The 21060-nt window shown below is 45.1% G+C and overlaps 1 protein-coding gene across 1 annotated transcript in view; it reads left to right on the forward strand.

Annotated features, from left to right (window-relative positions):
• The window catches only part of LOC109915890 (zinc finger protein 420-like), a 39168-nt gene extending 23453 nt beyond the window's left edge, over positions 1-15715 (forward strand). The window contains exon 2 of the mRNA XM_048619310.1: positions 14659-15715. Within this exon, the coding sequence (XP_048475267.1) occupies positions 14659-15586 (928 nt within the window). The 3' untranslated portion in view covers positions 15587-15715. The remainder of the gene's footprint in view (positions 1-14658) is intronic.
• Positions 15716-21060: the final 5345 nt, after the last annotated feature.

A 21060-nucleotide genomic window follows, 5' to 3' on the forward strand; every position in this document is an offset into this window, starting at 1 on the left:
GACTACAAGATAGTATTCACAGGCTGGTCAGTTGGGCTGAAGATTGGCAAATGGAATTTAATCCTAAAAAATGTGAGATGTTGCATTTTGGGAGGGCCAACAAAATGAAGGAGTAAATATTGAATGGTAGGACAACAGAAAATACTGAGGATTACGGGTACCTTTGTGTCCATTTCCATAATTCCTTAAAGACGACAGGATAGGAACGCTTTTTGGGATAGTTGCCTTTATTAGTTGAGATCTTGAAAACAAACGCCAAGAGGTTATAATGGCACTGTGTTTTAGGTACGTTAGGCCACAGCTGGAGTGGTGTGGAGTTCTGGTTGCTATGTGATAGGAACGGTGTTATTGTACTGGAGCAATGAAATGATGAAGATATTTACCAAGACTTTGCCTGGGTTGGTGTCATTCAGCTTTCACGAGAAACTAGGTAGGCTCACGTCTAGAGACTGTTGCCTCGCAGTGCCAAGGATCTGGCTTCAATTCCAGCCTTGGATGAGACAATTTCCCCCATGCGTTGTTTGCTCCACTGTTTGTCCCTTGAGTCCCAAAACAGTGAATTTTAATGCATGGCGCTTCAAAGAAAAGAAAGATAATGGAATTTTGGCCTTCATTGCTAAGTGTTGGGGTTTGGTACGGTACAACAGTGGTTAGCACTGCTGCCTCACAGCACCAGGGCGCCAGGTTCAATTCTAGTCTTGAGTACCTGTCTGTGTGGAGTTTGCACATTCTCCCCATGTTTGCATGAGTTTTCTCTATGCTCTGGTTTCCTCCCACAGTCCAAAGATGTACAAGTGGGATTAGATGGATTGGCCAGGCTAAATGTGGGGTTATAGGGATATGTGGGGGGGGGTGTGGTTAGGTCTGGGTGGGATGCACTTCTAAAAGTCGATGGGCCGAGTGGCTTCTTTCTGCACTGTAAGGATTCTATGTTGTTTTCCTTAGCGCAGAGAAGGCAAAAGTGGAACCTGAAGTATACATAGTTATGAGGGACAGAGATAGGGTAGAAAGGAAGAAATGTCAAGGATTCAGTAACCAGTGGGGACAGTTTTAAGGTAAGGAGCCAAAACTTTAGCATGGGATTTAGGAAAAGATTTCTTCACCCAAAGGGTAGTGGCTCCCTCTCTGCCAAAAACGGTGATAGAGGCGAGAACCCACAAGACATTGGAGAAGAATTCATAGAACAGATTCCCCCATCAACTCCCATTGGTTGGAGGACCAGTCATTGTGGCTCAAACCTCCAGTCCCACCCCCTACTGGTTGACACACCAGTCCCTGCTGCTCAGTCATCCATTCCCCACCTCAACTGACTCCCACTGGCTGGAGGACCAGCCACCACCCCCCACAACCGGGATGGGTAATTCAGTAATTCCCCTCGTCCTTACCTACCATCCCACCAGTATCCACATGCAGAAAATCATTTAGCCAACACTTCCGCCACCTCCAGCAAGATGCCACCAGACACATATTCCTTCCCCTCCCTACTCTGCCTTCTGCAGGGTCCGTTCCCTCCAGGATACCCCAATCTCCTCTTCCTTCACTCCCAACACTGCGCCCCCCTCAACAGCACCTTCCCCTGCAATCGTCGAAGATGTAACACTTGCCAATTTACCTCCTCCCTCCTCAGTATCCAAGGGCCCAAACATACCTTTCAGGTGAAGAAGTGCTTTACCTGCACCTCACACAACCTACTCTATTGCATTCGCTGTTCGCAATGTGGTCTCCCCTACACTGGGGAAACGAAGCGTAGACTGGGTGACTGCTTCGCAGGACACCCACATTCTGCCCGTAAAAGAGACCTTGAGCTTCCAGTCACCTGCCACTTTAACACACCACCCTGTTCCCTGGCTTAAAGTCTCTGTCTCAGGCTTGCTGCAATGCTCTGGCGAAGTTCAGCCTAAGCTGGAAGAGCAACACCTCATTTTCAGTCTGGGGACCTTGCAGCCTTCTGGACTTAATATCTATTTCAATAACCTTAAAGCTTGGACTCTCCTATGTTCTAGCACTACCCCCAAACACACACCGGGTCTTGCTATCACATAGTCTGCTATTACACGCAACCCATTGTTAGCCACTGAGAGTCTCCATTAACAGCTATTCACCCTCCTAGCCAGATCATTATCCACTCCTTTGCCCTTCCAACTGTTTTCTCTCTTTGGGCTCTATCCCACCTATTGTTCACTCCTTACCTCCTTCTCTACCCTATCTTCCACATAAAAACCCACATTTTCCTAGCTATCTTCAGTTTTGAGGAAGAGTCACCGGACCCAAAACGTTAACTCTGATTTCTTTTGACAGATGCTGCCAGACCTGCTGAGCTTTTCCAGCAACTTCTGGTTTCTTTGTGGGTAATTCAGCATCCCCTCCACACCCCACCCCAATGCCTGAAGGACCAGCTATCGATCCCGCTCCTCTTCCTTTTGGTCCTTAGCTGTTGTCAATCACCCATTCCTGTTGTGAGCTGGAGAACATGTAGTGCAGAGGGCACGGTTGGATTCTTGCAGTTTTTGGAAGGATCACTGCACTGAAAACATTAACTCTGCTTTTCTCTGCTTGGATGCCACAAGACCTGCTGAGTTTCTGCATACTTTCTGTTTTTGTTACGTATGGAATTTGTGCTCGAAGTGAGTTCTCTTCAGAGGAGCGTGGCTGGTAAGTGATAGAATCATAGAATCCCTACAGTGCAGGCGAAGGCCATTTGGCCCAGCAAGTCTGCACCAACCCTCTGAAGAGCATTTCACCCACCCAATCTCAGTAACCGCACATTTCCCATAACTGACACTGCGGCGCAACTTAGCAATGCCAATCCACTTAAGCTGCACATCTTTGGAGGAAACCGGAGCATTTGGTGGAAACCCACACTGACATGGGGAGAATGTGCAAACTCCACGCAGAGGCTGGAATGGACCCCTGGTCCCTGGCACTGTGAGGCAGCACTGCATCACCAGTGGCCGGGGTACAGGGCTTTAAGGACACCCAAGAAGATATTGAATGCTGAACAAAACCTGCAGCAATTGGTCCCACGATAGCTAAGTATGTGAGATTGGGAGGAAACAGCAAAGAAACTGAAATTGTCTGCTTTTAATTTCTCTGCTTCGCAGATACCGAAGCATTTTGTAATCTCCTTTCCCAGGTAATTAGAAGTGGACAGTTTATATCGGGAAACTCAAACCAAACATCATGTCAAGATCTGACAGAGTCACTCCTTTCACCAGGACCCGAGGGTCACCGGCTTCTGAATATGGAGGGAGAAATGTTTCTCTATTTTGTCTGAGGAAAAAATTCCAAACATCAACTGGAAAAGCACCAAGACACACATGAGTGGGAGTGCTCAGTGAATTGACAGCAGAAAGAACTAAAACCAGTTGCACAAACTGAATGAGAATGTTCCAGTGAACTGACTGGGAAGAAATTTAAAAAGCTACATAGACTGAAAGAAGGTCACACCATTTGTGATATTGAAAAGCTTTGCTTGTGCTCTGCCTGCGTGGATGAGAATTCAACTGATCATCCAACCTGGATAGATACAAGGGGAGGTGCACCTTTGAAAGACTGTGGAAATGTGTGAATTATGCGAAGGGCTTCAGTTACCCATCCCAGCTGGATATTCATTTGTGCAGATGCACTGCAGAGAGGCCATTCACCTGTTCCAAGTTTTGGTAGAGATTCACTCAGTCTTCTGTCCTCCTGAGGAACCAACAAGTTAATGAATTACTGTAGGAGTTAGATTTTGATATTGCTGCTGTTCTTTTTTAAGTTCCAAGACTGGAAGGTAGGTGAATCCCGCAGTATGTGAGATGATGCATTTTGGAAGGTCAAATACACGTGGAAATTATACGGTGAATGGCAGAATACTTTGGAGTATTGATATGCAGAGGGATCTGGGTGTGCAGGTCCACAGGTCCTTGAAGGTGGCAGCGCGAGTAGATAAGGTCGTAAAAAATGTCCATGGCATACTTGGCTTCATTGGAAGGGGCATTGAGTATAAAGATAGATAAGTTATGCAGCAGCTTTATAGAACTTTATTTCGACCACACTTGGAATATTGCATACAGTTCTGGTCACCACACTACCAGAAGGATGTGGATGCTTTGGAGAGGGTACAGAAAAAGTTTACCAGGATGTTGCCTGGTATGGGGGGTTTTAGCCGTGAAGAAAGGTTGGATAGACCGGATTTGTTTTCACTGGAATGCAGGAAGTTGAGGGGCGACCTGAAAGAAGTTTATAAGATTGTAAATGGCATGGATAGAGTGGAAAGTATGAGGCTTTTTCCTAGGGGGAAGGGTCAATTACTAGGGGACACAGGTTCAAGCTGCGAGGGGGGATGTTTAAAAGAGATGTGCGAGGCATGTTTTTCACACAAAGGGTGGTGAGTGCCTGGAATGCATTGTCAGAGGAGGTGATGGAAGCAGACACAATAGCAGCATTCGACAAATACACGAATAGGAAGTGAATAGAGGGATACAGATCCTGTAAGTGACAGTATGGAAGAGCAAAATGTATCGCTGCAGCCTTGGATGGCCAAGGGGCCTGTTCCTATGCTGTTTTGTTCTTTGTTCTTTATGTAAGAGATGTGTCCAGGCCAGTTCCATGGTTCAAAGCTCCAAGAAAAATGACATCTTTTACAATTGGGTTTAGAGTCGGGAAGAACAATGGTGAATGCTGGAAACGTGCCATCAAATCAGCAATTGGGATTCGACTGGGATTCGACTGACACAAAGGGATTCCAGGCTAAAAATGACAGTAATCATTGCAGTGTGAGGATCAAAATGTTTAGAGTCTTGAGATGTACAGCACAGAAACAGATCCTTCAGTCAACTCATCCATGCTAACTAGATATCCTAAATTCCTCCAGTCCCATTTGCCAGCATTTGGCTAATATCCCTTTAAACCATTCATATATCCATCCAGATGGCTTTTAAATGTTGTAATTGTACCAACCTCCACCAGCTCCTCTGGCATCTCATTCCATACACGCACCACCCTCTGTATGAAAATGTTGCCCTTTAGGACCCTTTTAAATCTTGTCTCTCTCACCCTAAACCTAAGCCCTCCAGTTTTGGACTCCCTACCCTGGGGAAAAATCTTTCAATAAGGTCGCCCCTCAGCTTCTGAAGCTCCAGGGAAAATAGCCCCAGCCTATTCAGCCTCTCCCTATAGCACAAACCCTCCAACCCTAGCAATATCCATGTAAATCTTTTCTGAACCCTTTCAAGTTTCACTACATTCTTCCTATAGCAGGGAGACCAGAATTGCAAGTATTCCAAAAGTGGCCTAACCAATATCCTGTACAGCTGCAACATGACCCCCCAACTCCAAAACTCAATGCACTGACCAATAAAGGCAAGCGTACCAAATGCCTTCTTCACCGCCCTGTCTACTTGCGACTCTGCTTTCAAGAAACTGTGAACTGGCACCCCGAGATCTCTTTGTTTGGCAACATGCCCCAGGACCTTACCATTAAGTGTATGTCCTGTCCTGATTTGCCTTATCAAAATGCAGCACCTCGCATTTATCTAAATTAATCTCCATCTGCCACTCCCTGGCCCATTGGCCCATCTGATCAAGGTCCCATTGTACTCTGAGGTAACCTTCTTTGCTGTCCACTACACCACCAACTTTGGTGTATATAAATACAAAGGACTTTTTCATGTAGGTAATAGGAATTTGTGCATATATTGTACCTGTTAGGAAAATCAAACAAGACACGAGATGGTAACAACAGTGAATTACATTTATATGGAATTGCTAGGGATTCCCTTCACCGAGCAGCCCAAAATAGCCAATGGCTACCCGTGGCTAAAACAGCAGAATATGGGTGACAGTAGTTAGAGAGCTTGGGAAAATATTTGCTTAATATAACCAGCACAAGTTAGACCAACAATAACAGAAGTGAAATAGAATACGCCCTTGTAGTTGTTTATGCATAAGATGCAGATAAGAACACTTCACAATACATTTAATTAGTGAATCTATCTTTAATTATTTAATCAATCCGTTACAATAATAGATTTTTAGTTAAGGTCCTTCAAATAATCACAGATATAGCTTCTGAACTAGTCATAGATCTAGTTACAGATTCAGAAAAAATAAATCAAAGCTTTAGAGAGAAAGATTTAAATAAGAATTATGTGAGCGAACCAGTCTCAGGCAGTAAAAGTGGCCCCCATATCTTTGCATGGAGAAATGAATCACAGGTACAGAAACTGCCAATCATTGGAATATGGGTTGAATGAACAAACTGTAAGACACCCAAGGATAAACATAGGAAAGTCTGTTAAACATGGTGAGGAAGAAACTGCTCACAACTCATTAGCTATAGAATTGTAACATTTGGTGTAACTACATAACTTTATTGGAACTGATATTGCAAATTTTATAACAATTAGTAAGAATTAATATCCTTTTGTATGTCCTGTAATGTGGTTAGTAAACTGTATAACAGAATTTAAAAGTCCTTAAGTGAAAAGCAAGGATGCAATGTATTGGCAGTTAAGACGGCACAGCTGACAAATGCCGGGAAAGGCATGTACTTGAATACAGTGTCCATTGTGAAAAGCCCCAAAAAGGGAGATGGAAAAGTCTGGGAAGCATCATGAGACCATGGAAGGTAATGGGTTGACCTCAAGCCTGTTCCATTTCTAGCCGAGCAGTCATATGATTAGGTAAATTGGAAGTGCATGTAATTTATATTATGATTGGTCTATAATTGCTGAAGGCAGGCTGAATCAAATTTTAAAAATGTATCTCTTTCCTTTGTTCCATGAAGAACTCTCTTCATTCTCAGAGGGTCTTCTCCCACTGGTGTAATTTCAATAAGCTGTTTGATAATGGAAGTGAACTCCTAGGTGCTGAATGAGTTATTTGGTCATTCCATCCCAACAGAACCTTGAACATCATATAATGAAGATGTTATCCAAAATATTAATTGATAATATAATTGACGAGACGTATGCATGTGTTGTGAACTTTTGAAAATAACACTTCGCAAAGAAAAAGGACTCTGATTACAGCAGCAAACAAGTTGTAGTTTCAAGTCTGTTTGGAGGGAGGGGGAAATGCTAGGGCATGCCAGTGTATGAATTGCCCCTTAGAAAGGCTAATGTGGACACAGTGGGTTGAATGTCTTTCCTTTGTGTGCTCACAATTATCTGAAGACCCACTGCCATTTTTTCTGATGTAGAATGGATGGTCTGTGCACTTGGGTTTCATGGAATCATACTGTACAGAAGAGGCCCTTCAGCTCATCGAGGCTGTACTGACAAAAAAATACTACCACCTACACTATTCCCATTTTCCAACACCAAGCCCATAGCATTGAATATTATGACCTTTTAAGTACTCAACTAGAAGACCATAAGATGTAGGAGCAGAATTAGGTTCTTCGGCCCATTAGGTCTGCTCCACCTTTCAATCATTGCTGATATATTTCTCTACCTCATTCTCCTGCCTTATCCCCATGACCTTTGATCCCCTGACCAATCAAGAAACTATCTTCTTGATGTTTCTTCTTCTTGATGCTTCTTCCTGATGTGGCTGTTTTCTCCTTCACAGATGCTGCCAGACCTGCTGAACTTTTCCAGCAACTTTGTTTTTGTTCCTGATTTACAGCATCCACAGTTCTTTTGGTTCTTAAGCAGCTATCTATCTCTGCCTTAGAGACACTCAATGACTTGGCCTCCACAGCCTTCTGTGACAATGAGTTCCACAGACTAAACATGCTCTGGCTGAAGAAATTCCTCCTCATCTCGGTTCTGATGGATCGTCCCTTCACCCTGACACTCTGCCCTTGGCTCCTAGTCTCTCTTACTAGTAGAAACATCTTCTCCATGTCCACCCTATCCAGGCCTCACAGTATTTTGGAAGTTTCAATGAGGTTTCCCCCCTCATCCTTCAACACTCCATCAAGGTCCCAGGGTCCTCAACCACTCCTCAAATGACAAGCACTTCATCCTTGGGATCATTCTTACAAGTCTCCCTTGGACTCCTCCAATGCAAGCACTTCCTCCCTTAGATATGGCCCAAAACTGCTCACAATATTCCAAATGCAGTCTGACCAGGGCCTTATACAGCCTCAGCAGAAGATCTCTGTTCTGGTATTCTAGCCTCCCTGAAATGAATGCTAACTTTGCATTTGCTTTCATAACTGTCAACTGAACCTGCATGTTAACCTTAAGAGAACCTTGAATTAGGACTTCCAAGTCCCTTTGTGCTTCAGATTTCCCCATTTAGAAAACAGCTTACACCTCTATTCTTCCCACCAAAGTGCATAACCTCATACTTCCCAACACTAACACTACATGTCCCTCCATCTATCTGTGTCATCTGCAAATTTAGCAACAATACCCTCAGTTTCTTTATCTAGATTATTAATATATAACGTGAACAATTATGGTCCCAACATTGACCCCTGCAGAACACCAGGCTACCATCCTGAAAAAGACTGATTTATCCCTACTCTCTACCTTCTCTAGCCAGCTAAATGGATTCAAAATTGGCTCGATGGTAGGAAGCAGAAGGTAATGGTTGAAGGTTGTTTCTCAGATTGGAGGCGTGTGACTGGTGGTGGGCCTCAGGGGTCAGTGCTGGGACCTTTGTTATTTACATAAATGATCTCGATGTGAATGTACAAGGCGTGATTAGTAAGTTTGTGGATGATATAAAATTAGGAAGTATCATTGATAGTAAAGGTTATCAAAAATTACAGAGGCATCTTGAATAGATGGGGAAGTGAGCTGAGGATTGGCAAATGCAATTCAATACAGATAAGTGTAAAGTCTTGCATTTTGGAAAGTCAAACCAAGTAAATGGTAAGGTCCAGAGGAGTGTTGTGGAACAGCGGGACCTAGGAGTACATAGTTCATCGAAAGTGGCATCACAAGTGGACAGGGTGGTGAAGAAGGCATTTAGCATCCTGGCCTTCATTGGTCGAGGCATTGAGTACAGGAGTTGGGACGTTATGTTTCAGTTGTATAAGTCGTTGGTGAGGCTGCATTTGGAGTATTGTGTACAGTTTTGGTCACTCTGCTATAGGAAAGACATAATTAAACCAGAAAGTGTGCAAAGAAGATTAATGAGGATGTTGCCAGGAGGCCTGAGTTATAGGAAGAGGTTGGCCAGGAAAGGACTTTATTCCTTGGAACGTAGGAGAATGAGAGATGACTTATTGAGTTATATAAAATCATGAGGGGCATAGATAGGATGAATGCATATAGTCTTTTTCCCAGGGATGGGGAATTGAAAACTAGAGGGCATAGGTTTAAGATGAGATGGGATAGATTTAAGAAGGACGTGAGGGGCAACTTCTTCACGCAGAGAGTGGTGCATATATGGAATGGGCTGCCAGAGAAAGTGGTTGAGGCAGGTACAATAGCAACATATAAAAAACATTTGGATAGGTACATGGATGAGAAGGGTTTAGAGAGATGTGGACCAAATGCAGGCAATTGGAACTAGTTGAGTGGGCACCATGGTCAGCATGGACCAGTTTGAGCCAAAGGACCTGTTTACTCTATGACTCTATTCTGTTAGTCAACCAATCCTCGATCCATGCCAGTACCTTGTCCATAACACGATGGGTTCTCATTTTATTTAGAATCCTCTAGTATGGCCCCTTGTCAAAGGTCTTCTGGAAATCCAAATAGATCTTGTCCATTTGCTCTCTTTTGTCTAACTTGCAAATTATCTCCTCAAAGAAATCTAACAGACATGTCAGGCATGAAATCCCCTTGATGAAATGGTGCTGACTGAGCCCGACTTTACCATACAATTCGAAGCACTCTGCAATCTCGACATTCATCATGGACTATCAAATCTTACCAATGACTGAGGTCAGGTTAACCGGCCTATAGTTTGTTGTCTTCTGCCTCTTCCTTAAACAGGGATGTTACATTAGCCATTTTTGAGTCCTCTGGAACCCTTCCTGACTCCAGTGATTCTTGAAAGATCACCATCAATGCCTCTGCAATCTCCCCAGCTATCTCCTTCAGAACTGCGGGCTGTAGTCCATCTGGTCTGGATGAATTATTCACCTTCATCTTCCCCAGCACAATCTCGTTAGTGATGGCCACTACCTTCACCTCTGCCCCCGACTCTCTTGAAGTTCTGGTATGCTGCTGATGTCGTCCACAGTGAAAACTGATACAAGAGACCTATTCAGTTCCTCTGCCATTTCTTCGTTCCCCGTTCCTACTTCTCTAGCCTCATTTTCCAGAGATCCACTCTTGCTTCTCTCTTATCTTCTAGCTATGGATTTAAAAAAAAAGCTCTTGCAATCTTCTTTTATATTACTAGGTAGCTTACTGTCATATTTCATCTCCTCACCCCTTTTTGCTTTTTCAGTTATCTTCTGCTGGTTTTGAAAGGCTTTTCAATGCTCTGGATTCACACTAATCTTCACCACATTATATGCTTTTTCTTTTGCTATTATGCTGCTCCAGATTTCCCTTGTCAGCCATGGTTGCGTCATCCTCCCCTTAGTATGCCTCTTCTTCCTTGGGTGAATTTCTGCTGTGCCTCTTGAGATACCCCCAGAAGCTCTTCCATTGCTGCTCCATTGTCTTCCCTCGTAGCCTCCCCTTTCAATCAACTCTGGCCAGCTCCTCCCTCATGTCTTTGTAATTACCTTTACTCAATTGTAATACTTAATTGTATCTAAGGTTGTGAAGTTTCCTGCTTCATTTACTCTCCCAGGCAGTCTATGCTAGACCCTGTCCACCCTCTGGGTGAAAACGCTTTTCCTCAAACCCCTATAAACCTCATGCCTTTGACATTAAAATTATGGCCCCGGTTTTTGGCTATTTGACTAAGGCTCCATTCAGCTTTATTCTATTCACCCTGTTCATGCCCCACATCGTCTTGGTACACCTCTATCAGATCCTCCCTCAACTTTCTCCGCTGACCAAGCTTGTCCAGCCTCTCTTCATAGCTGACATGTTCTATCCCAGCACTGATCCTGGTGAATCTCCTTTGCAACCCCTACAGTGCAATCACATCCTTCGATAGTGTGGTGATAAGAATAGCACCTAGTACTCCAGATGTGACTAACCAAAGTTCTGTATAGCTCCAATATGACCTCCCTTCTCTTATAATCTATGCTATGACTGATAAAGGCAAGCATTCCATATGCATTCTTAACAACTCTATTAACGTGTTCTTACATCTTCAGGGATCTGTGAACAAGCACCCCAAGAGCCTTCTGTTCCTCTGACCTTCCTAGTGTCTTGCCATTCACTGAGTATTCCTTATCTTGTTCCTTGTTCCAAAGTATATCACTTCATAGGGTTAAATTCCATCTGCCGCTGATCTGCCAAAATGACCAATCCATTTATATCCTCCTGTAACCAAACATATTCGTCCTCACCGTCAAACAGCCAAACTTTGTGTAATCCACATTCTCATCTACATAATTTATGAATATCAAATAATAAGTGACCCAGCACTGTTCCCTGCAGTACACCATTGTACACCAGACTCCACTCACACAGCCTTCTGCTACCATACTGTCTCCCATCAGTAAGCCAATTTTGGATCCAACCTGCCAGTTACTATGGAACCAGTGACCTTTTCCTTTCTTTCTCAGTTTCCCATGTGAGACCTTGTCAAGGGGCTTGCTTAAATCCATATAAACTATATCAACTGCCCTACCTTCATCCAAACATTTGGTCACCTTCTCTGAAAATTCCACCAAATTATTGGGCACAACATCCTTCTGACAAAGCCAAGCTGATCTTCCATGATCAAACCTTGCTTTTCTAAATAGAGATTAATTTTCTCCTTCACTATTCTCTGATGTTGGGCTCACTGGTCTATCTCTACCACACTTCTTGTAAAGTTGAAAATATTAGCGGTCCTCCACTTGACTCCAACAGTGCGTGGGATTTGTACAACTTTTACATTCACCAAAATCAAGGGGTGGCACGGTGGCTCAGTATTTAGCACTGCTGCCTCATCACAGTACTAGGAACTCGGGTTCACTTCTTTCCTCTGGCGCCTGTCTCTGTGGAGTTTACACATTCTCCCCATGTACTCATGGTTTTCCTCCGGGTGCTCCACTTTCCTCCAAAGATGTGCAAGTTAGGTGGATTGGCCATGCTAAATTTCCCATCATGTCCAGGGATGTGCAGGCTAACTGCCAAATGCATGCTTACAGGAATTGGTTGGGGGTGGTATGCTCTTCGGTGAGTCAGTAGGCGGAATAGCCTGCTTCCACGCTGTAGGGAATCTATGATGACTCTATGAAAACCTCCAGTACCTCTGCACTTCTTATATCAATATGCTGAAGAACTACATACTCTATCTTCTCAAATTTTGTAATCATATCCTACTCCTCCTGAGTAAAGACAGATGTGAAGTACTAATTTAACAATATGCTTTTATCCTTTGGCTTCACGCGTAGATTGCCCCCAATGGGCTTGACTCTGTAAATGTTTGTTCCCAATGTTACCGATTGCCAATCCCCCAATCCCGGACTACCACCTACACTGCAGACGTCAACGAAAAATGCATTTTCAGCTTTTGGGGCGTTTCATCATCATGGCTGTCCCTGACAGGCGAGGATGATTCTCTTCCACTCTCAGTGTGAATCTGTCGGTGGCTGTACAGAACCTTAGAGAATATAACGGTAGGCCGTACCCAACATCCCTGATGCAGAACACCTACGCTCGGTTCGCAATAAACAACTGCACCTCCCAGTCGCGAACCATTTCAACTCCCCCTCCCATTCCTTAGACGACATGTCCATCCTGGGCCTCCTGCAGTGCCACAACGATGCCACCTGAAGGTGGCAGGAACAGCAACTCATATTCCGCTTGGGAACCCTGCAGCCCAATAGTATCAATGTGGATTTCACAAGTTTCAAAATCTCCTTTCCTCCTACCGCATCCCAAAACCAGTCCAGCTCGTCCTTGCCTCCCTAACCTGTTCTTCCTCCCACCTATCCCCTCCTCCCACCTCAAGCCGCACCTCCATCTCCTACCGACCAACCTCATCCCGCCCCCTTGACCTGCCCATCCTCCCTGGACTGACCTATCCCCTTCCTAACTCCCCACCTACACTCACCTTTACTGGCCCCATCCCCGCCTCTTCGACCTGTTTGTTTCCTCTCCTCTATCCATCTTCTATCCGCCTCCCACTCTCTCCCTATTTATTTCAGAACCCCCTTTTCTGATGAAGGGTCTAGGCCCGAAACGTCAGCCTCTCTGCTCCTATGATGCTGCTTGGCCTGCTGTGTTCATCCAGCCCTGCACCTTGTTGTTTCGGATTCTCCAGCATCTGCAGTTCCTCCTATCCCCTGAGGTTGTGAAAGTCCCCAGTCTACACCACAGGCGAGCAACAGCGCAGGCGCTGTGTGCGCGCGCGCGGAACATGCGCAGTGTCGGTGGGCGATCGGGACACTCTCCTTTGGACGAAATGCAGCCGGTGAGGACGTGGCGGCGGGGAGAGAAACTTGGAGCTGGAGTTTGGGGAACAGGAAGGGTTTCTAGACGCCTAAGCAAGGCCTTAGTCTCGATCAGGAACTTTCAGGTCTCCTCTTTGCAGCCCCGGGGTTTTTTCTCGAGCCCAGGCTTCTGCCCACCGCCGCCATCTTGGGGTGAGGCGGGCGCATGCGCGTACTCTAACGGTGATGTTGACGGGGGCGGGTCTCTGGTGCCCTGGGGGATGGAACTTCCCGGGAAGCTGGGTTTTCCGGCAGCTTCGGCACTCCAAGCCTACAGCCGATGTTTTGCAGCACAGAGGCCCATGGCCATTAGCCTTTCGTGGGAGAGGCTGCAGCCCCTGGATAATTACCTGAAAGAGGTGCTATTCATCTTCAGGTACATTTTGGCAGCTCGCTGCAATGTGGAAGGAGAGGAGTGGAATAATGTGTGAGGAAGATGGAGGATGCTCTCTTGGACCTACTTTTGGTTCAAAGAGCAATTTGTAGGGCTCAGATGATCAAGGCTCATGAGGGTGAGGGGTTCACAATGGCTGAATGTAGGAAATAAGAGCTGGATTAGGCCAATGAGCTCATCGAGTCTACCTAGCTTATCAATAAGATCATGGCTGACTCCACTTTACTGCAATAACAGATTGCGGAGCTCCATGTCTTGTCCTTGCCCACCTTTGTCCCGACGAGGGAGTATGTAGAGTTCACCAGAATGATTGACACTTGTGGCAAGTGGTGAGCATGTCAGTGAGCAGAGTGTCTGAGACACTGGAAATGACATTCTGGTTTCGTTAGGAATATGTCTGTTGCTTATTTTGTATTCGAGTGAAAACATGTGTGGAAAAGTTATTCCATTGGAACAAGACTTGTCTGTTCTGAAAGTCTTTCATGAGTTGAATATGACACTTGCACATCCTTTTCCAGGGATTAGCTGGAAATGATTTAAAAACAGGAAACTCTGGAAACATCAGGTCAAGATCTTGATTCATCAAGACCTGAATATCATCAGTCTTTGTGGATGGAGAAATGCTTCAGGAAAATATTTCAAATATTGATGCGGCTGAAAAACCACTGAGACACACAGACACACAAGTGAGTGTGTTCCAGTGCACTGACTGTGGAACAAAAAGGTGTCACACTGCTCACAGTTGAGAGAAACCATAAGAGTCCTTTCTGCATGGATGAAGCATCAACCATTCATCCAAACTGGAGAGACACAAGCAAACGTGCACCATGGAGAAACCATGGAAATGTGCGGAATGTGGGAAGAGATTCAGATTCCCATCCAAGCTCGAAATTCATCGACGGAGTCACACTGGGGAGAGACCATTCCCTTGTTCTGTATGTGGAAAGACATTCAAGAATGAATTTCACCTCATTGCACATCAAGTGGTTCACACTGAAACAAGACCCTTTAAATGTTCTGATTGTGACAAGAGCTTCAAAAATGCAGGAGGTTTACTAGCTCACCAGCAATTTCACACAGTAAAGAGGCCCTTCTGCTGCACTTACTGTGGAAAAGGATTCACTCAGTCATCCAGGCTGACTGAGCACCAGCGAGTTCACACTGGGGAGAGACCATTCATCTGCTCCAAGTGCGGGAAGGGTTTCACTTGTTTAACTAGCCTCAATTCACATCAATTTGTTCACACTGATAACAGGCCATTTCAGTGTTCTTGCTGTGATAAAAGCTTTAAAAGTACTGGTGACCTGCTACAACACCGACGTGTTCACACTGGAGAGAAGCCATTCATCTGCTCCAAGTGTGGGAAAGGATTCACCCATTCATCTGACCTATTGAGGCACCAGCCAATTCACACGGGAGAGAGGCCGTTCACCTGCTCCAAGTGTGGGAAGGGGTTCACTCAGTCATCCACCCTGCTGAGACACCAGTTAGTTCACACTGATGAGAGACCTTTTAAATGCTCAGATTGTGAGAAGTGTTATAAAAGTTCCCGGGAACTGATGTCCCATCAACGTGTTCACACTGACGAGAGACCATTCAGGTGTTCCCATTGTGGGACTGGGTTCAGGCAATCATCTCAACTCACTAAACACCAGCGAATTCACACTGGGGAGAGACCATTTACCTGCTCCCAGTGTGGGAAGGGATTCACTCAATCATCTAACCTTTGGAAACATCAGCGAGTTCACAAGTAAATACAATGATTATATTTTCCTGTTGCACTTTGTTCATTTGGAATCTGTTTCTGCTGATGTTAATTAAATCCAACCAGTTACAGTGGTTAATGTTCTAATTTAAGTTATAAAAATTAGCTTTGCATTAAACCCACAATGTGGTGAATCATCTTAATAGCTCTAATGATCATCAGTTTGTTTTGAAGGACTTCCTACATACTTACATCCAACAAGTGTGAGGAGCTCATGGAGCTTCTTTTGTCAATGAGATTAGGACAATCTGCTGTTTTCCTTCCTGCTACTGGCACAAACCAGCTTTAAAATTCTTCCTTGCCCGAGACCTGAACTCACATCTTCAGTTAGTTCTCTCCCATTGCACCTCATGCCCTCTGAGATAATTTTGTCAACAGGACCAACCTTCTGCTCAATGACCTGATTCCTACTAAACTTTCTCTCTCTCTCCCCTTCAAATCTGTCATCATCACACACTCCAACATAGATAAACCCTTGACCCCACTATCTTTGTAAACTGCTGTCTCATCTCCAAGCACTCTTTCCTCTCCAAAGTCCCTATCTTGCCAAGAACTCCACATATAAATTCAGGTTTCTGTACCTGCCACTGCAGCAAAGCAGCTCTTCACAAAGCCTTAAACAACTTCGTGTAGTCAGATCTCACTGCGCTATGATACAAACTGTATCTATCTGAGTTAACATTGGGACTCAGAGATAGTAGGAACTGCAGATGCAGGAGAATCTGAGACAACAAGGTGCAGGGCTGGATGACCACAGCAGGCCAAGCAGCATCAAAGGAGCAGAAAGGCTGACCTTTCGGGCCTAGACCCTTCATCAGAAAAGGGGGAGGGGAAGGGGGTTCTGAAATAAATAGGGAGAGAGTGGGAGGCGGATAGAAGATGGATAGAGGAGAGGATAGGTGGAGAGGAAACAAACAGGTCGAAGAGGCGGGGATGGGGCCAGTAAAGGTGAGTGTAGGTGGGGAGTTAGGGAGGGGATAGGTCAGTCCAGGGAGGACGGACAGGTCAAGGGGGCGGGATGAGGTTAGTTGGTAGGAGATGGGGGTGCAGCTTGAGGTGGGAGGAGGGGATAGGTGGGATGAAGAACAGGTTAGGGAGGCGGGGACGAGCTGGACTGGTTTTGGGATGCGGTAGGGGGAGGGGAGATTTTGAAGCTTGTGAAATCCACATTGATACCATTGGGCTGCAGGGTTCCCAAGCGGAATATGAGTTGCTGTTCCTGCAACCTTCGGGTGGCATCGTTGTGGCACTGCAGGAGGCCCAGGATGGACATGTCGTCTGAGGAATGGGAGGGGGAGTTGAAATGGTTCGCGACTGGGAGGTGCAGTTGTTTATTGCGAACCGAGCGTAGGTGTTCTGCAAAGCGGTCCCCGAGCCTCCGCTTGGTTTCCCCGCTGTAGAGGAAGCCACACTGGGTACAGCGGATGCAGTATACCACATTGGAAGATGTGCAGATGAACATCTGCTTGATGTGGGAAGTCTTCTTGGGGCCTGGGATGGTGGTGAGGGAGGAAGTATGGGGGCAGGTGTAGCACTTCCTGCGGTTGCAGGGAAAAGTGCCGGGTGTCGTGGAGCTGGAGGGGAGTGTGGAGCGGACAAGGGAGTCACGGAGAGAGTTGTCCCTCCGGAAAGCAGATAAGGGTGGGGAGGGAAAGATGTCTTTGGTGGTGGGGCACATTGGCAGATGCTGCAGTGCCACAACGATGCCACCCGAAGGTTGCAGGAACAGCAACTCATATTCCGCTTGGGAACCTTGCAGCCCAATGGTATCAATGTGGATTTCACAAGCTTCAAAATCTCCCCTCCCCCTACCGCATCCCAAAACCAGTCCAGCTCGTCCCCGCCTCCCTAACCTGTTCTTCCTCCCACCTATCCCCTCCTCCCACCTCAAGCTGCATCCCCATCTCCTACCGACTAACCTCATTCCGCCCCCTTGACCTGTCCGTCCTCTCTGGACTGACCTATCCCCTCCCTAACTCCCTACCTACACTCACCTTTACTGGCCCCATCTCCGCCTCTTCGACCTGTTTGTTTCCTCTCCACCTATCCTCTCCTCTATCCATCTTCTATCTGCCTCCCACTCTCTCCCTATTTATTTCAGAACTCCCTTCCCCTCCCCCTTTTCTGATGAAGGGCGTAGGCCCGAAACGTCAGCCTTTCTGCTCCTATGATGCTGCTTGGCCTGCTGTGTTCATCCAGCCCTACACCTTGTTGTCTCTAACATTGGGACTCATTCACTCACTCACTCAGTAATCATCTCACTGAACTAGAAAAACTGCAGCAAATTATAAGACCATAAGAAGTACAAAAAGGAGTAGTATGCTCTGACCCTTGAGCCTGCTGCACCATTTAACAGGCTCATGGTTATCTGACATTCTTTACATCCACTTTCTTGTCTTTTCCGTGGAAGCCTTGATTTCCCTGCTATTCAAGAATCTATCTATTACAACTTTAAACATACACAAGGACCCTGCCTCCATACCTCTCTATGGCAAGGAGCTCCAAACCCTCTGAGAGAAGAAATTTCTCCTTATCTCAGTCATAAATTGGTGCCTCTTTATTCTGAGACTATGCTGTCTGGTCCTCGGTTCTCCCATGAGGGGAAACATCCTCTTGCATGTACCCTGTCAAACCACTTAAGAATACTTTATAATTGAATGAGATCACCTCTAATTCTTCTAAATTCCAGAGAGTAGTCTCAACCTGTTTAGCCTTTGCTCATAAGACAAACCTTCCATACCAAGGATCATCCTAATGAATGTTCTCTGAACTGCATCCAATGAAACAATTATTTTTTAAAATAAGGAGATCAAAACTGCTCACAGATGTGGTCTCGCAAGCATCTTGTACAATTGCAGTCAGACTTCCCTACTCGTAAACGCCGATTTCCTTGAAATAAGGGACAACATTCAATGCTAACTTTCTGTGCTTTATGCACAAGTACCCCAGGTCTCTTTGTGTTGCAGCTTTTCTCCATTTAAATAATACTCTGTTCTTTTGTTCTCCCTTTCAAAGTTAACAACTTCATGTTTTCCCACATTATACACCATTTGCCAACTTTTTGCCTACTGAATCAGAAATGGAATCAGGTATGGCAAGAGATACTGAAAAATGTCAGTATGTCAAGGAGATTATGGCAACATGGGATGGCTTTAAATATCACAGCTCTCTGTTGCAGACAGTGCAACATGAAGGACTTGGTTTAGAAGTCTGGTCAATAATTGTGCCTGTTGAATGCATTAAGTAATACCTAGAGCCTTGCATTGAAGGACCTTTGCAATTTATATGACGTGAGCTGCAAAGCAGTGTTTGAAATAGCAGTTGTATTCAATTAGACACATTTTAAAAAAAGCAAAGATCTATCTAGATGTCCCTTCCTGGTAGACATAATATAGGATATTAATAGAGTTGTTGAATGTCGAGTAATTAAGCTTATACCATATCAAATCAAAATGACAACTCTGGAACAAATGTACACTTGCCAATGAAGTTATTCATCATATGTTAAGAATAGTGCTCAGAACTTTATCCACTCATGCTTACCCATCTCCTGGGATTCTGGATTTTGTGTTCTACTTGGTTGCCAGAGCTTTAATCTCCAGTTGGATAGACAAATATAATTCCTGTGTTCATAATTACAAATGCATGTTGAACAAAATATACATTATGTAAATTTTAGACTTCACCTGTCTCCTGTCAGTTGCAAAACTCTTACGTCCACCATGATTATGTTACATGACAAACTTTGCATGAGAAAATTTGCAAAGATTTAGGGCAGCACAGTGGATCAGTGGTTAGCACTGCTGCCTCACAGCCCCAGGGACCCGGGTTTGATCGCAGTCTTGGGTGACTGTCTGTGTGGAGTTTGCATGTCCTCCCCATGATGGCGTTGGTTTCCTCTGGATGTTCCAGTTTCCTTTCACAGTCCAAAGATGTGTAGGTTAGGTGGAGTGGCCATGCTAAATTGCCCCGTCGTGTTCAGGGATGTGCAGGTTAGGTGGATTATCCATTGAATATGAGGGGTTACGGGGATAGGGTGGGGAGGTGGGGGTGGGTCTGGGTGGGATGCTCTTTGGAGAGTCAGTACAGTCTTGACGGGCTGAATGGCCTCTATCCGCACTGTAGGGATTTTATGATTCTTTGACTTAATCAATATCTCTCTGTAAGCTGTTTGTATCTCTTTTGCAACTTGCTTTTCCACTTTTTTATTTGTTGTCTGCAATTATGACAACAGTACATTTGCTTCCTTCCTCCAAGTTATTAGTTTATATTGTGAACAGTTGCAGCAACTGAAGGCACGGCCACCAAAGATGGAGTGATTAAAATGAGAGATGATGGGCAAATGGTAATGGTGCTCCATGTAAATCAGTCAAATGGTGAGCTAGTCCTTGTGAAATGAAAATGTACAAGAGGTGGAAGTATTCCATTTTATGTATACTTTTAAAAAGGAAACATAATATTTAGCCAAATCCTCACATGCTCACCATTTTTGAATTACAAGTTTTAGCCAGACCTTCCTAATATACATCCTGTGTGGTTTAATGGAGATAGAGACAAGCTGCTCAGATCCCTGGTCTCACTGCTTAGATGCTTTTAGTGTCCACTCTCTCTGAGGATCCAGATAAAGACTGTTCCTTCAGTACCTGTGCATGGGCAGAATCAGTAAGTGAAGGACAATGTTGCATGTTGGGTACTATCTGGATGTTGAGGGCTAAAAAGGTGAGAAGAGTTGTTTGAGCTGAAGTCCCACTTCCCTGTCTCCTTTTTTCCGTCATCTCTATCATGGACCCACATCAACATCAATGCTCCCACTGTTGTGAACCAGCTTGGTGGAGATAAGTTACATGTTGTAAATCTACGAAGAACAGTAAATGTTATCCTGTTTAATGTAGTAGCATCACATGCATGGCTGTGCTCATGAACTGCATCGTCCCATTTTCAGAGCTGTACTTGCAGCTCCATGGAAACAGCCACTAATTCCGTGACAGACAGTGTTTGGGATGTCCTCGAGGCCGTGACCCTCTGAACTCCCTGCCCTCCTCCAATTCTGGCCCTTTTCTATCCTCCGTCTAGGTGAAATGATCCATATAAATGCACGTTCTTATTGCTTTACATTGCGTGATATTCCCGATTCTCCCAAACATTTTAAATCCTCAGACTACAAATGACCACAGTCTTTTTCAGACTGGAAACTGAAACCTGCCGGAGCTTGTGTTCTGTGTCTAGGAGCTCTGAACTATTGGAGGAAAACGGTTGGGACACATTTCTTCCCGACCTCAGCACTAACTTGCACCTTCATTCCTCGACGTGGTAATAAGCAGCAAAGAAAACCCAGAACGATGCGCATGCTTCAGCTCACAATGGGGCGGGGGAACGGTGATTGACGGCAGCTCCAAGCCAATAGCAGGGAAGGGGCGGGGGCTGGGGCGGGAAATGGCCTCCAACCAATCAGAACGAATGTGG

Source organism: Rhincodon typus, chromosome 42 (genome assembly GCF_021869965.1).
Source record: "Rhincodon typus isolate 14 chromosome 42, sRhiTyp1.1, whole genome shotgun sequence".
In the NCBI taxonomy this organism is placed as follows: Eukaryota; Metazoa; Chordata; class Chondrichthyes; order Orectolobiformes; family Rhincodontidae; genus Rhincodon; species Rhincodon typus.